At 37.2% G+C, this 14,869-nt stretch overlaps 1 protein-coding gene and 2 pseudogenes across 1 annotated transcript in view; 1 reads left to right on the top strand and 2 right to left on the bottom strand.

Moving 5' to 3' along the window:
• PRTG (protogenin) overlaps positions 1 to 14,869 on the top strand; it is a 129,133-nt gene that overhangs the window by 64,968 nt on the left and 49,296 nt on the right. The window contains exons 5-11 of the mRNA XM_028147798.2: positions 33 to 170; positions 434 to 592; positions 1,192 to 1,351; positions 2,290 to 2,537; positions 4,632 to 4,796; positions 6,814 to 7,119; positions 7,892 to 8,080. Coding sequence (XP_028003599.2) covers positions 33 to 170; positions 434 to 592; positions 1,192 to 1,351; positions 2,290 to 2,537; positions 4,632 to 4,796; positions 6,814 to 7,119; positions 7,892 to 8,080 — 1,365 coding nt within the window. The remainder of the gene's footprint in view (positions 1 to 32; positions 171 to 433; positions 593 to 1,191; positions 1,352 to 2,289; positions 2,538 to 4,631; positions 4,797 to 6,813; positions 7,120 to 7,891; positions 8,081 to 14,869) is intronic.
• Positions 6,001 to 6,347, bottom strand: LOC103287449 (gamma-secretase subunit PEN-2-like; annotated as a pseudogene).
• LOC114232037 (RNA transcription, translation and transport factor protein-like) lies at positions 9,911 to 11,535 on the bottom strand (annotated as a pseudogene).

The following is a 14,869-nucleotide window of genomic DNA, read 5'->3' on the forward strand; positions in this document are numbered from 1 at the left end:
ATTTTTTATATTCTGCCTTTTTCTCTCCAAAGCTACGGAGTCTAAATCCTTCCACACACCAACGATTATAGCAGGTCCACAGAACATAACAACATCTCTTCATCAGACTGTTGTTTTGGAATGCATGGCCACAGGAAGTCCCAAACCAATCATTTCTTGGAGCCGTCTTGGTTCGTCTTCTCTGGAGCGGGGAGTCGGGGGACGGTGGGGAGGGTCTTTAAACTTTGTTCATTATAGTGAAACTGATAAAATATAATAAAACATGTTTGGCAATTAGGTGGCTTTTAATTTTTTGGCACTTTAGTGTACAGAGAAATGGTTTTAGTATAGAGAATTTTATACTTTTAATGATAGGATTGTTTGGAGAATGATCTTTGGAACTAATTTTAGATTGTTTTATATTGTTTTAACTGAAGTATTCTCTCTGAAATAGATCACAAGTCCATTGATGTCTTTAATACTCGGGTACTTGGAAATGGTAATCTCATGATATCTGATGTCAAGCTGCAACATGCTGGTATATATGTTTGTCGGGCCACTATCCCAGGCACACGAAACTTTACAGTTGCCATGGCAACTTTAACTGTATTAGGTATGTTTTCTTTTTTTCTGCATTCCAGAGAATCTTACATTTTCACATTTGCTATTTTATCTGATTCATGGCTTCCACCTTTCTTGAATTTTGTATTACCAATATGAAGGTTGAGCTGAAGTTTCTTAATCTAATGATAATTTTTAGGAGAAAATTAAAGTCCTATGTTAAAATGTAACTGTTATTCTGAAATCACCATTCTGTTTACCTGCATACTATTATATTCCTTCTTTCTTAAGCTTCTCCTCACCCACCCACAAATCCATATACCCATTCACCTATCTAAAACTGTAATCTGTTGATTGTCTATATGGATTCACAAGAGGCTATGTATTGAGCTTAGTTAAATAGGATTATGGTACATACATTTTTAGAGTATTTATATAGATGGTCTCAGTAGGGAAAGCCTGGGTGAAGTGGACATCTCACTGAGCAACACATGGAAAAGGCATCTGGATAGATACATGTAGAGCATAGACTGGAGGCTCAAAATATCATATATTTTCAGGGGTGGGACTTGGTCATTTACTCTTCCTTGACTCTGTATCACTCCTGTTGGGACCACAGAAATATATTTTTTCTTTTTTCTTTAAAAACAGCTCCTCCTTTATTTGTCGAATGGCCAGAAAGTTTAACAAGGCCTCGAGCTGGCACTGCTCGATTTGTATGTCAGGCAGAAGGAATCCCCTCACCCAAAATGTCATGGTTGAAAAACGGAAGGAAGATACATTCAAATGGTAGAATTAAAATGTACAACAGGTAGGCTGTGTCATTTTGCTACTATTTTAGATAAGATATAATGGCTTTAGTAATTTTTATGTTACAGGCTATAATTATAATATCAAGTACTTTTGTTATCTTGGTATTTTACACTAAAATAAAATAAGAAATTTACTAAGATTGTAATATCAGCATGCCCATAGATCCTTTTATATGTAGATCATGGAAGTGGTTAACTATACTGAAATGAATGTTAGACAGTTCCCCCCAGACCTGGATTATAGTTTTTATTTTATTTTATTGTTTAAAGTATTATAAATAGTAGTACTTATGTCTCCTTTGTTTCCCCATTGACCTTCCCCCGGCCTCCCCTAGCCCCTGGCACATGCCCTCACCCCTTACCCCTGGATTATAGTTCTGATGAGCAAGTAGCTAAGTTATTATAAGCAAGCATATTAACCCTTGGGGTCTCAGTTCCTTCTTCTATAAATGAGGAAATTAGCAAGAAATAATTGATTCTCTAAGAATTCCTCCACAATTCAAACTCAGTGATTTTAAGAACTCACTTTTATTAGTATAAATATGAATCTTTTTGTAACATTCTCATTTATGTTGGACGAAACTTTAAAACTTTTTGTTGACCTCAATTTTATGTCACATTGCAATATTATATAAATTAGATGCTAAAAGTAATATATTTTCTTAATGAAAGACAAGTTTTTAAAAAGAAATTAAGCTGTCATCTAAAGCGAACAGGATTTGGGGATATCACAAGTATTTACTTACGTAGACTCAGAAAATAAGAGTAATTTTAAGCAATTCATATAGATTTTTCAGTAGGGCTGACTACACATTTTTTTGTTCATAGTGATTTTTGTTATTTGAAATGAGAGTACACTTCACAATAGTTTAACTTTATTTTTACGTTATTCTTAGAATTTTTCATAGAAATAAATATCTTTTTTTCTTTTCTTCAGTAAATTGGTAATTAATCAGATTATTCCGGAAGATGATGCTATTTATCAGTGCATGGCTGAGAACAGCCAAGGATCTATTTTATCTAGAGCCCGACTGACCGTAGTCATGTCAGAAGACCGACCCAGTGCTCCCTATAATGTGCACGCTGAAACCATGTCAAGTTCAGCCATCCTTTTAGCTTGGGAGAGGCCACTTTATAATTCAGACAAAGTCATCGCTTATTCCGTGCACTACATGAAAGCAGAAGGTAAGCAATTAGAGGAGTGTCTATCTTTAAGTTCCACTTACACTCATGGATTTGTTTTTAGTCTGAATGATGCTTACATAACCCACATAATATTTTTTTCACATAATATTTTTGAAGCTCTATGGCATTTGTCTCTAGTCTGTCAGGTGTATCTATTTTTTTCTAAATTTTGTTGTATTACTAGTATATACTTTGTGTATATAAATATAGCTTAAGATAGTTTTATTTAGAAGTAAGTTACTATCTCTGCCAGGTAAAATATAGAATGGTGTATTTATGGATTTCATTTCAGCAAATATATAAATTTCTTTATGCCAATTTAAGTATGCAGTTACATAGGACCAATGGTGTGACTGCTTAATAAAATAATGTAGTAAAATATAGTCACTGTATCATGTTCTTTTTAAAGGGGAAAGTAAACATTATCAAATTCCCCATATATTTGATTTTATAGATTTTGAATGTTTTCTGAAATTATATAGAACTCTCTGAAAATTGGATAAGACATTATTGGTATTTTATTATATAAAAGTAGAAATCAGATCTATCTTCAAATTTTTATTTTGAACTATTTCATTTTTATCCTTATTGTTTCTTATGGCAAAAATTTTAGAGGAAAAGGAAAAACTGCTTATCAATCCTAGAGATTTCTCTCTTGATTTTTTTCTATATTTCTCTATTGATTTTTTTCATAGAAACCATAATAGAAGTTTACAGATTTTAGTTTGATATGCAAACAGCCTAACTTTTATGCAAAAGACATTAAAAACAAATCCAAACACCCAATGAATGGTGATATAATAAAATTGTCTGTAGAAACAGGTGGTTTGTTGTTGTTTGTTTTTTTGTACTTTGAAGTAGTATTTTGAAAAAAGAATATTTTGAATTTAAATCAGGGGTCATGGTAGCAAGAAGAATGAAAGTCTGATAGCTGAGCTTGTTGGGAGTATGTTAATTCCCTTTTCAGTGATTTAGGAAGGTAAAAGGAATGCTGGTTTTGGTGGAGACCACTCTTGTTCGCTATTATGGTTCTTTCATTAGAGCCTCCACATGCAGCTCAGTGGTCTATTCAGGGGTAGAACAAGGCTTTTTAATTCGAACTCAAGGACCTTGTTTGCTAGGTCAGAAATCGTACTATGCAGCTCCTAATTAACGAGACATTAGGCAGTCTGTTGTGAAATGCCTGTAATCTTGTCTAATTAAAATGCTATCAAGTTCATTCAGAAATGTGGGAAAACTTAATAGTGGAATTTGCCTTCTGTTTTGTTTATAAATCCAGTGTGGAAAGAAGGGGCCCTGTCCTTAGAGAGTTTTGATTAAGTTGACATCCATTTACTGTGAATTATTCACAAAGCACAGTCGCGACCAGGGCTCTTGTTCCACTTTACAGGTTTGCTCTGTAGGAATTAAATCCGACAAAGACAAATCCTCCTCCCTACCTTGCCATGCATATTTTATTAGGAATTGCTAAGGATTTTTTTTTTCCTCTTAAGAAAAGAAAAAAGCTCATTGTGAAACAAAGCGTTCTGAAGCACATTCTGTGCTTCCCCGTTCTTTTGCTTTCAATATAAATAAAAGAACAACGTGTGTCAGTCAAATTTAATAGAACCTCTAGGGGCAAAATGAGATCTTTTGCAGGACAACTTTTGGTTTGGTTTGTTTTTATAACGAGTAGAGACATTACATTCCCTACTGTCTGTCCATTTATGTTTAAAAGAAAAAAGAAGCCCTGAGTTCAAGCAAGTAAAATTTAACCTTATGAAGGACAGTGTTCTGCAGGGTGAAGCTTTGTGTGTTCCTGCCACACGTTGTCTGTGCTGTGGGTTTTGACTAGATGTTAATGGAGTTTAGAGAAGGTTAATTTTTTCCCAGTTTGATTTATTCAGGAAAAATGCAAACTAGACATTTGTAGCAAGACAAATGAAATTACTTTTAGAAAATAAAGACCTTCCTATTCACATTTTTTAAAAAGAGTAACAAAAGGTAACTGAGAGAGATTAGACTCAAGGCCCAGTGTTTTACAGTGCGGGAAAATGGTCTTGTTAATTTTATTTTGAATATTCTTAATTTTTAAACACGGATTCTTTAATGTAGGTTTAAATAATGAAGAGTATCAAGTAGTCATCGGAAATGACACAACTCATTATATTATTGATGACTTAGAACCTGCCAGCAATTACACTTTCTACATTGTGGCATATATGCCAATGGGAGCCAGCCAGATGTCTGACCACGTGACACAGAATACTCTAGAAGATGGTAAGAAAATGTGATCCTAGGTCATTTAAGTATGAACATTAGTATGTTTAATCAATTTAAAAAATAAGTATGTTTTAAAATAGAGAAAATATCTTCTTGTTGATTAAGAAAAACATGTGGTAATCATCAGGCTAATTTGCTATTTCATATCTGACTTTCACTATTTGACAGTAACATGATAAGAATAAAGAAAACTTTCATTTATAATTCATAATATAACTTTAATAATAAAATTCTAGTTTTGTCATTGTATTTCTTCAAGGTCCTTAGTTTAAATTGTAAATATATAGCAGTGTTTTTTTTTAATTTTATTTTTTACTGAGTATATTCTCTAGGCATGAATAAATATAAGGGCAATTACATACTGAGTGTATAGACTTCTGAAACTGGGAGTTTATGAAATTTAATACCCGTCAGTTAAAAAAATTATAAAAATCAGAGTTTATTTTTAGATACAATATGATTATTCTACTTAAGGAGGAAAGTAATACTTGTTCAGTTTGTCATCTGATTATGGGTTGGAAACTGAGTTGTGGCAGGCCTTTATATATTACTAGAGGCCCGGTGCATGAAATTCATGCATCGGGGGTGGGGGGATGTCCCTCAGCCCAGCCTGAACCCTCTCCAATCTGGGACCCCTCAAGGGATGTCTGACTGCTCAGTGGGATCTGGCCTAAATGGGCAGTCGGACATCCCTCTCACAATCCAGGACTGCTGGCTCCCAGCTGCTCGCCTGCCTGCCTGCCTGCCTGCCTGATTGCCCCAACCACTCCCCTGCCAGCCTGATGGACGCCTAACTGCTCCCCTGCCGGCCTGATAGCCCCCAACTGCCCTTCCCTGCAGGCCTGCCCCCCCCCCAACTGCCTTCCCCTGCTGGCCATCTTGTGGTGGCCATCTTGTGTCCATATGGGATGGCCATCTTGTGTGTTGGAGTGATGGTCAATTTGCATATTACCTCTTTATTAGATAGGTTTGCTATGCTTTCTCACTATTTTTCCTTTTTTTTCCTGATTGGTACTTTGAAAACCTGTGCTAGGGCTGAAGGCATCTCTTCTTTTTTTTGTTGTTTTTTTGTTTTGTTTTGTTTTGTTTTTGATTTTTTTAGAGAATTAGGGTCATTTATTGGAGTATGTCAACAGAGAACACAGGAGATGGGAATAAGTATTAGGGCTTTGAAAGGGGGCTCAGAGTACAGGATCCCATCCTGGGAGAATGATCAGGTCCCGGCCTATGCTGAAGAATTTGTCAGGGGGTATCCAGAGGTATGGTGAAGGAGAGGTAGTCCCCAAGGGCGCCCCAATGGGGCCGGTAGATCTGGAAGATGGTGATCCAGGTGGTGAGTATAATCACCCAAAAAAGGAAGCCCACAGCAGAGCGCTAGACATAGCCTTTGATTTGGCTCTGCTCTGTGTATGCGGGGATAAGGAAGGCCTCTTGGAAGAACCAGAAGATGTTGACCAACCAGAGAAAAGGCAGGAAAGCAAACCCACCTAGGTAGTATTTGCGGCACAAATTCAACTTCTCTTCGTTGGACACCCACTCCAAGTTCATACTTGTGCTAGGGCCAGGTCATTCTGAGGGTCTGAGGGGCAAGACACTGAGATGCAAGGATCGCGAAAATCCACGCCCCAGTGGAGTTTACTTCCTCCGGATAGATGCCTTTGCCCGGCATCTCTTCTTTATTATGTTACTAGAGGCCCAATGCACAAAAATTTGTGCAAGAGTAGGCCTTCCTTCCCCCGGCTTGCTGGCACCGGCTTCCCTCCGGGACCCAGGCTTCCCTTCTCTGGCCACCTGCAGTCACCTGGGACCCGGGCTGGCTTCCCTCCGGCCCCAGCTTCGTCAGGAAGGATGTCCGGAAAGATGTCTGGTCTAATTAGCATATTACCCTTTTATTATTATTACCCTTTTATTAGTATAGATTATTGCTGTTAAAAGAATTCAGTTATTACTGGTGTGCTGATTGACAGTTTTGATTCTAAATATTTATAAGCAACCTGTTTTCTTACGTGACTAGTTCCCCTGAGACCTCCTGAAATCAGTTTGACAAGTCGAAGTCCCACTGATATTCTCATCTCCTGGCTGCCCATCCCAGCCAAATATCGGAGGGGCCAAGTGGTGCTCTATCATCTGTCCTTCCGCCTAAGCACTGAGAACTCCATTCAAGTTCTGGAGCTCCCGGGGACCACGCATGAGTACCTTTTGAAAGGCCTGAAACCTGATAGTGTCTACCTGGTGCGGATTACTGCTGCCACCAGAGTGGGGCTGGGAGAGTCATCAGTATGGACTTCACATAGGACACCCAAAGCTACAAGTGTGCAAGGTAAATCTCTAAAGATGATTGAGGAAGAATAACTGTATTTATTCCTTGGAATCAATTTTTTCTTATTTAACTTATGTTCATATTTTTAAATTTTGTTTTATGAATAATAGTATCCTATAAATCATGGACTTAATTGAAAAAAATTTAAACTTTTTATTGAGTAGTCCCTTTTTGCATAGAACTCATTAATGTGTAAAACTTTTGGTTACAATATTCGTTTGCTCAGCAAATCTTTCATGAACAGATCAGTCCAAATCAAACTGAATTACCAAAAGTTATGATATATATATACACACACACACACACACACACACACACACACACATTAATAGAGACCTAGTTAATATTGCTATGTTTTTTTTAAATATCAATTTAATAGAAACACCATAAAATTAGGAAATTTTATACTTTCTTCTTTTACTAATGTGGAATGTAACCTGACTGGTTTTGTTGGTATTAATTGATTAATAGTAAGGCCTGTTCTGTCTATCACAGAGGAATATTGGATGGTCAGAATTAGAAAATACTTGTCTCTTTAAAAAATACACAAATATAGATATTATTTTGTTCTTATTTATATGCCTTAGTCTTTTAGATTGTATTTTATATATTTAGTTCTGTCTCAAACTGTAATATCATTGTGAAATTTTGAAAATTATAGTACAATTGTTGAGTTGAACTTTTTTGCAACCATTGGCTTGAGATCTGAAATCTCTACTTTCCTGTGTTTTCACTTGAATTATGACATAACATTTCTGGTGAATTTTTCTAGCCCCTAAGTCTCCAGAGTTACATTTGGAGCCTCTGAACTGCACCACCATTTCTGTGAAGTGGCAGCAGGATGCTGAGGACACGGCCGCCATCCTGGGCTACAAGCTGTACTACAAAGAGGAAGGGCAGCAGGAGAACGGCCCCATCCTCTTAGACACCAGCGACCTTCTCTATACCCTCAGCGGCCTAGGTGAGTGCGTCTGTGCTGCGCTTTCCCTCTTTTCCGTCCTCTCTACCAACTGGGAGAACAGTTATTGGATGTGAGCCAGCAGAACTGACTTAATGGTAAAAAGAGAAAGAATTGACTTTACTACATCACTGTGTGTGTCGTCCTGCTCAAGTCAGTGACTGGTTTTTGACTCACCATTGTGAGTGAACTGACAAGCTGGCAGGTAACTGTGGTATCTTTTCTATCTTTCCCCCACCCCTGAGCATCTGCTTTTCTTTCTGAAGTTCAGTTCTGGTAGAGTGGGATCCTGGTCAATTAAATTGTGGGTGTGTGGTGGATGTAGATTATCAATGTAAAACAGGAATATCACCAAAGGATCAGAGAATACACAACAATTAAGTATAGCAGAAATTGCTTTTGAAAGTGCTAAGTAGCTGTATTATTTTACATGTGTAAAACACATGTGAGTTATGTACAAAATAGTGCTCTTATATATGACCCATGTATATATGAATGTTTACTTTATGTAGCTCTAACCCAGACACACTAGAGAAAAAGCACTTAACTTTGTGAATGTGTTCAGCAGAGTTCTGAAAGATACTGCTTTATCCCCCATTCATCTTATCTTTGCTGAGGGCAGGAATGTCATGATGTGTATAACATGTCAAGTAGAAAGGAAAGGAATGTTTGTCTACAGTAAATACGAGGTATAAACTGATATCTACTGGAGGTATAAAATGCACACTTAGCTATTTGTTGCTCATGAGTGGGTTTTTCACCCCTAAGTACAAGGGGGCAACTCCAATTATGATTACCAAGCAAACTCCTACTGAGTTGTGACAGCGCCTTCTGCCCATGTTGGACTTTACAATGCACGCTGGCTTTCCCTGTCACAGACTGCCCTTGGGGTGCAGGAAGGAAGAGGCACAGTGGTCCAAAGGGGCTGCCCCATTTCCGTCCTGGCCTCCTGGTAGCACAAGCTGTGCGAGCAGTATTAGACACGCTCCCCTGTGCAGTAGGAAGCAGCAGTAGGGGTCTGTTTGCAGACGCAGGGGCATAGAATCCCATCTTCTGGCTCTTTGCTACAGTTTCCCAGATGGCATTTTGCTTATAATCGTATTGTGTCCGAGTTTAATTTAATCTGCTTTTGGCTAAATAAATTTTACTATTGATCTCTGTCACATAGCTTTAGAAATTGCATATGCTCCAGGGTGACCTTCCTTAAACCATTGATACTGAACTGATGTTGCCTAACCCACTGTCACCAGAGTCAGCAGTAGGACTTTCTAGCCAGTGTGTGCTCCCTTTCCATAGGCATATCACTTATTCAAAAAGATTGTCCTTAGTATCAGGTGAGGAACAGGATTTGGGACAATTGTTGATAGGAAATCATATATTAAACTGCTAAGGAAATATACATATGTTGAAGATACAAAAACTAGTTTCATAGAGCATTCCCCTTGAATATTCAGATGAATAATTAAATGAATAATTAGAAAATACACAAAATAATTCTCTGCTTATTGTGGAAAGATTAAAAAGCAGTCAAGACTTTGGCAATGAAAAACAATTCTTTAAAATTTAAAAATTTTCTACATATGCATATATATATAAAGAAGAAGAGCCCTCACTCTTCTCTCCCCACCCCCGCCCACTTCCTGAACTTTAAAGAAAAAGTAATGCTGATAAATCTCTAGAGTGGGGCTGGGGAACCTTTTTTCTGCCAAGCGCCATTTGGATATTTATAACATCATTCCCAGGCCATACAAAATTATCAACTTAAAAAATTAGCCTGGTATATTTTGTCATACATTTAATTAAGTCACTCCTAATGCCTTGGCAGGGCCAGAGCTAATGATTTCTCAGGCCTTTTATGCCCCGTGGGCCAGATGTTCCCCACCCCTGTGAATCTAGAACATAGTCACTTTTCTGGAATTCTTCTCTTGAAAATGGACATTTGATTTCAAAACATACACTAGGGTGTATATGACTCCCAACTGTACTAAGTAGGTGAGAGGCTGAAATCCTAAAATGTTCATCTTCAACCGTCCCCAGTCTGTGGTCTGTCTTTGAATCGACAGTTGCCTGAACAGCTGCTGTGGCTTCATTAATTTTTGTCTGTGGCTCTCTGAGCTCTTCTGTACACAGCAATCACAGAATTTGAGCAGCTTTATTAAGAACTGCATCTCCTGTGTCAAAACCAAGAATATGCTTGTCTAAAGCAACAGGCAATCCCTCTTTTGTTTCATTTGCTTTAGCAACTGCATCCTGTGTCAGGCGCTCCTGGACCAAAATGTGAATTGCCTTAAGCATTGCTAGGTAAACCTGACGCTGAATCCAAAGAAGGCTAGCCAAAGCCATTACACCAGCCTTAAAATCACCTTTTTTTTTTTTTCCTTTTTAAAAAAACTTTTTTAATCTTTTTTTTTTTTTCATTTTAAAATCAGGACTCTTTATATCCAGATTGATCAATGGCTCTACATTTTTAGCTGCATTGTCAGCATTTTTTGTATTATCAAGTACTGAGTCCTTATATTTTTCATCATTATCTCCATATTCAAGTCTAACAGTTAAACCAAGAAGCCAGCCAATTGCTTCTTGTCAATCTTGAATCTTCGACAGTTAACATCTGTGTGATGCTTTGCAGTTGAAGCCAGCTGGGTTGTCAGCTTGATCAGAACATGGTCCAGGCATCTCACTCTGGTTGTCCTCCCCCCACCCCCACTCCCGGGAGGGGGGCTTTGGGTGGAAAAAGAGAGGCGAGGACCATCTTTGTTGAAATCTTGATTAAGCTATAATAATAAAAGTGTAATATGCTAATTAGACTGGATGGCCAAACGACCTTCCAGACAAAGCTGGGGCTGCAAGGGCCAAGCCCCTTGCACGAGTTTTGTGCATCGGGCCTCTAGTTTCTAAATAAAGCTTTCAATACTGTAAACCTTTATTTTCTCCTGTGTTGTAAAATGAAATCACATATACTGCTTATGTTGTAATATCCTTTGTGTATACTATTTGGGGTAATTCAATTTGAAATCTCTTTATAATGCATAAACTAGGAAATGATTTTGTTATAGTCAGTATATCCTGTGTATTAAAATAGCTCCATATTATCCTGGTTGTTAGAGCATCGGCCCGATTCTGGTCAAGTTCTTGGTAACTGAGTTGCAGGTTTGATCCTTGGTCCCAGTTGGGGCTTGTGTGGGAGGCAACCAATCAATGTGTCTCTCTCATAGTTATGTTTCTTTCCACCCCAGCCCCTACCCCCACCCTTCACTTTCTCTAAAAATCAATGGGAAAAATATCCTTGGGTGAAGATTAACAAAAAATAAAATAAAAAAGTTAATAGCTCCATATTTCCTGACTGTGGAATTAGACTGAGTAGTTGGACTCACTGCAGTGCAGGATAACAGAGGACTTGATCCCAGGGCTTTCTTGTTGGAGGCAAGGTTCCGCACCCCAGGAGTTGCCAAAGCCATGGCCGGCCTGGCTGACTAGCAGGGATGCAGTTGTGTGGGTTCAAGCATCGGACAGCTGTTCACTAGACTACTTTTGGATGCCTTTTTAATCATGAGAGCCCTAGGGCCTACTCTTGCTTTTCTAGAAAGTCACAATTGGGGTTTAGCCATTCTTACAGCAAGCGAGTAGATTTAACTCACTAAGCAAGCTCTCACTCTTTTCCTTCTGACTTTTGGCTATTGGGAGGGCAGTATGTTCTGTTAACTGGACAGCTGACCATCTGTGACCAGTTTCAGTGAGAGCATCTGGTGGTAGCTGCCTGTTTAACAGAGAGTGATGTGTCTAGAGGGCAGCAGGTTAAGGGAACTCTATCTGTATCTCGCATGGTGAATACTTGCTTTTACTGAGCTTTTGTACATTAAAGCTACTCTAACTGGAACTAGATTTACTAAGTGGGCTTGGAAATGAAATTTAAATGCTTCTGTTTGCTGATTCAGTGTCAATTTGAGTAACAAACTGATGTCTCAAAATTTCATTTTCATACTAATCTTAGCCCTTTCTGATGCCCTAATACACATTCTTTTGTTTCCACTTCTGATAATTAAGTTTTCAGTAAAACTGTATATTATTGGAACACATTTTTCTTGTTAATATATATAGTTCTTTGTTTCTGAAAGAAAGATGAATAAATTTATATTTTTCAATGTGTTTAACAAGCATTTTTTATTTTTGTAGGTAAGGCATTTGTAGTACTAGATAAAAAGGTGTAACAGATATGACCTCTGCTTAAAAAAAGAAAGATTAAACAAAAAGATAATAAGTTGACTGACTGACTTTTCTCCAGAATTTCTGATTAACAAAATTTAATTGCACTTACTAATGTAAGTTATTTTAGAACATTTTACTCCAAACCCTTAAATCTTTGTTCCCGGAGATATAGAATGTTTGGTTTTTTAAAGTAGCTAAAAAGATCCTGTGTCTTTATTAATATAATATAAATATTGGCAGAACAATGGAAGTATTTTGATATTGCTAGTTTATTCTATTTTAATGATTTAAAAATACACAGTTTGAGGGGTGGGGGGGGTAATGGTAAGATATGTACACATATAATACCTCAATAAAAAAATGTCAAAAAAATAAAAAAATAAAAATACACAGTTTGATTTTAATTAGAAGTGGTTTACTTTTGGGGAAGTTGGGAGAAAGCATTAGGTTTGTGGTTTAATGTTTATGTGATTTGTTTTAAATTGTAGTTTGGGGTTTTTCTTTAAGATTTTCTATCTTTGTAGTTATTATTTTCACTTAGTTTTTTTTTCTTTGGCACTTTCAATTTTTAGCCAAGTTTTAAGTACAATTTTAAAATGTTTGTTTTTATCACACAATAAACTGAGCAAAATTATTAGCACATTTGTATTCCCTGGTAATAGATTGACTGAAATAATTTGTTCCTCTTTTTCTTTGTCTATTTCAGAAATTGGCTTCAAATTCTGAAGTTAGAGTTTCTAATTTCAAAAGGATTTTTTTCATAAGATGACTGTCAGGAACTGTTCTTAATTGTTCAGTCTTTATATAATAGAGTGAAAGGGAGAGATTATTTAGATGACATTGTTGTTAGTTTAGCATTTATGACACTGATATTATATCTTTAGCTTCTATTTTGCCGAAGAACTTGTGCCATTAAATTTCACAGCAAGTATGAGTAGTGAGCATGGGATTTAGCACCGATTATAAAGATCCAAAATATGTAAAATCATTAGTAATGCTTGTAGCTTATTTGCATATCTTAAAAAATCACAGGTCCCCCCCCCCCTTTTTTTTAATAAATCCGAAGTTGGAACTTCCAGTTACTGAAGTCAAAAGAAACAGTCCCTGGTTAATAATGTAACTGTAGAGTCCCTTTGCCAGTTTGTATGGAAGCATGATAAAATCAAGTCATATTTATGGGTGTTATTTTTTACCATAATAGAATAGGATTTGGTCATGTTGTTACATATCTCAAGAAAGAAAATCAAGAACTTCCAATGACACCCTGGCCGGTGTGGTTCAGTTGGTTGGGTGTTGTCCTGTGCACTGAAAGGTTGCTGGTTTGATTCCTGGTCAGGGCACATGCCTGGCATGCAGGAGTTCTCACATTTCTCTCTCTCTCTCTCTCTCTCTCTCTCTCTCTCTCTCTCTCTCTCTCTCTCTCTCTCAAAATCAATTAAAAATCTTAAAAAAAAAAAAAAACTGATGATGAGCCAAATTGATATAGTCAAGGCAGAACAAGATTTTGTGGCATAAAAGAGACTACTTTTATTGGAGAGAGTTCGTTGTGGAACTCACTATAATAGTGATTTTGTTTTGAAGAGAATTAGAATCACTCATTACATGAAATATGGAAGTTACATTTTAAGGCAGGCCACAGTCTTTTCAGAGACTGTGTTTCCTTGTCTCTCTCATACAAGGAAATCTTAGATAATACTTAGAAGATGTATGGAAGCATTCTACAGGTGAAAATTCTTATATTGTGTGGGTTGGGTTTTTTTTTCAACTTCTTTACTGCACCCCTTAAGATAGTGAAAAATACACGATAGTTTAGCCCTTGCCAGTGTTTCTCAGTGATTAGAGTGCCAACCCATGTACCAAAGGGTCACGGGTTTGATTCCTGGTTAAGGGTATGTACCTGGATTGCAGGTTTGATTCTGGGCAGGTTTGGTTGGGGCGCATGCGGGAGGTAACCAAACAATGTGTCTCTCTCACATGAATGTTTTCTCTTTCCCTCCTCCCTCCCTTCCTTCCACTCTATAAAAAAAAAAAAAATCAATGGGAAAAAAAGTCCTTGAGTGAGAATTAACAAAAATAATACACTATATTTTATAACAAAATCTTCCTAATCGTGAATAATTTCAAATATATCTTTTCATAATGACTTTCAGCTTGTAAATTCATTTCAGATAATCTGGTACCTTGATATCAACTATCAGCTCAAGTATCATTATAGATGCCAGTACTTGAAAAATTGTAAAATCAAAATCTCAAAAGAAATGGAGCATTGATTTCTAAAAAAACTCGTATCCTAACTGGTTTGACTCAGTGGATAGAGTGTCGGCCCTCAGACTGAAAGGTCCCAGGTTTGATTCCAGTCAAGAGCAGGTACCTCTGTTGCAGGCTCGATCCCCAGCCCAGTCATGGCGTGTGCAGGAGGCAACCAATCAATGTGTCTGTCTCACATCGATGTTTCTCTCTGCCTCTCTCCCTTCCATTCTCTCTAAAAAAATCAATGGAAAAATATCTTCAGATGAGTATTAACCCCCCCCCCAAAAAAATTTCTATTACTACAAAAATGCTGTTACATTAAGACAATGAAAAATA

Source organism: Eptesicus fuscus, chromosome 5 (assembly GCF_027574615.1).
Source record: "Eptesicus fuscus isolate TK198812 chromosome 5, DD_ASM_mEF_20220401, whole genome shotgun sequence".
NCBI classification, from domain to species: Eukaryota; Metazoa; Chordata; class Mammalia; order Chiroptera; family Vespertilionidae; genus Eptesicus; species Eptesicus fuscus.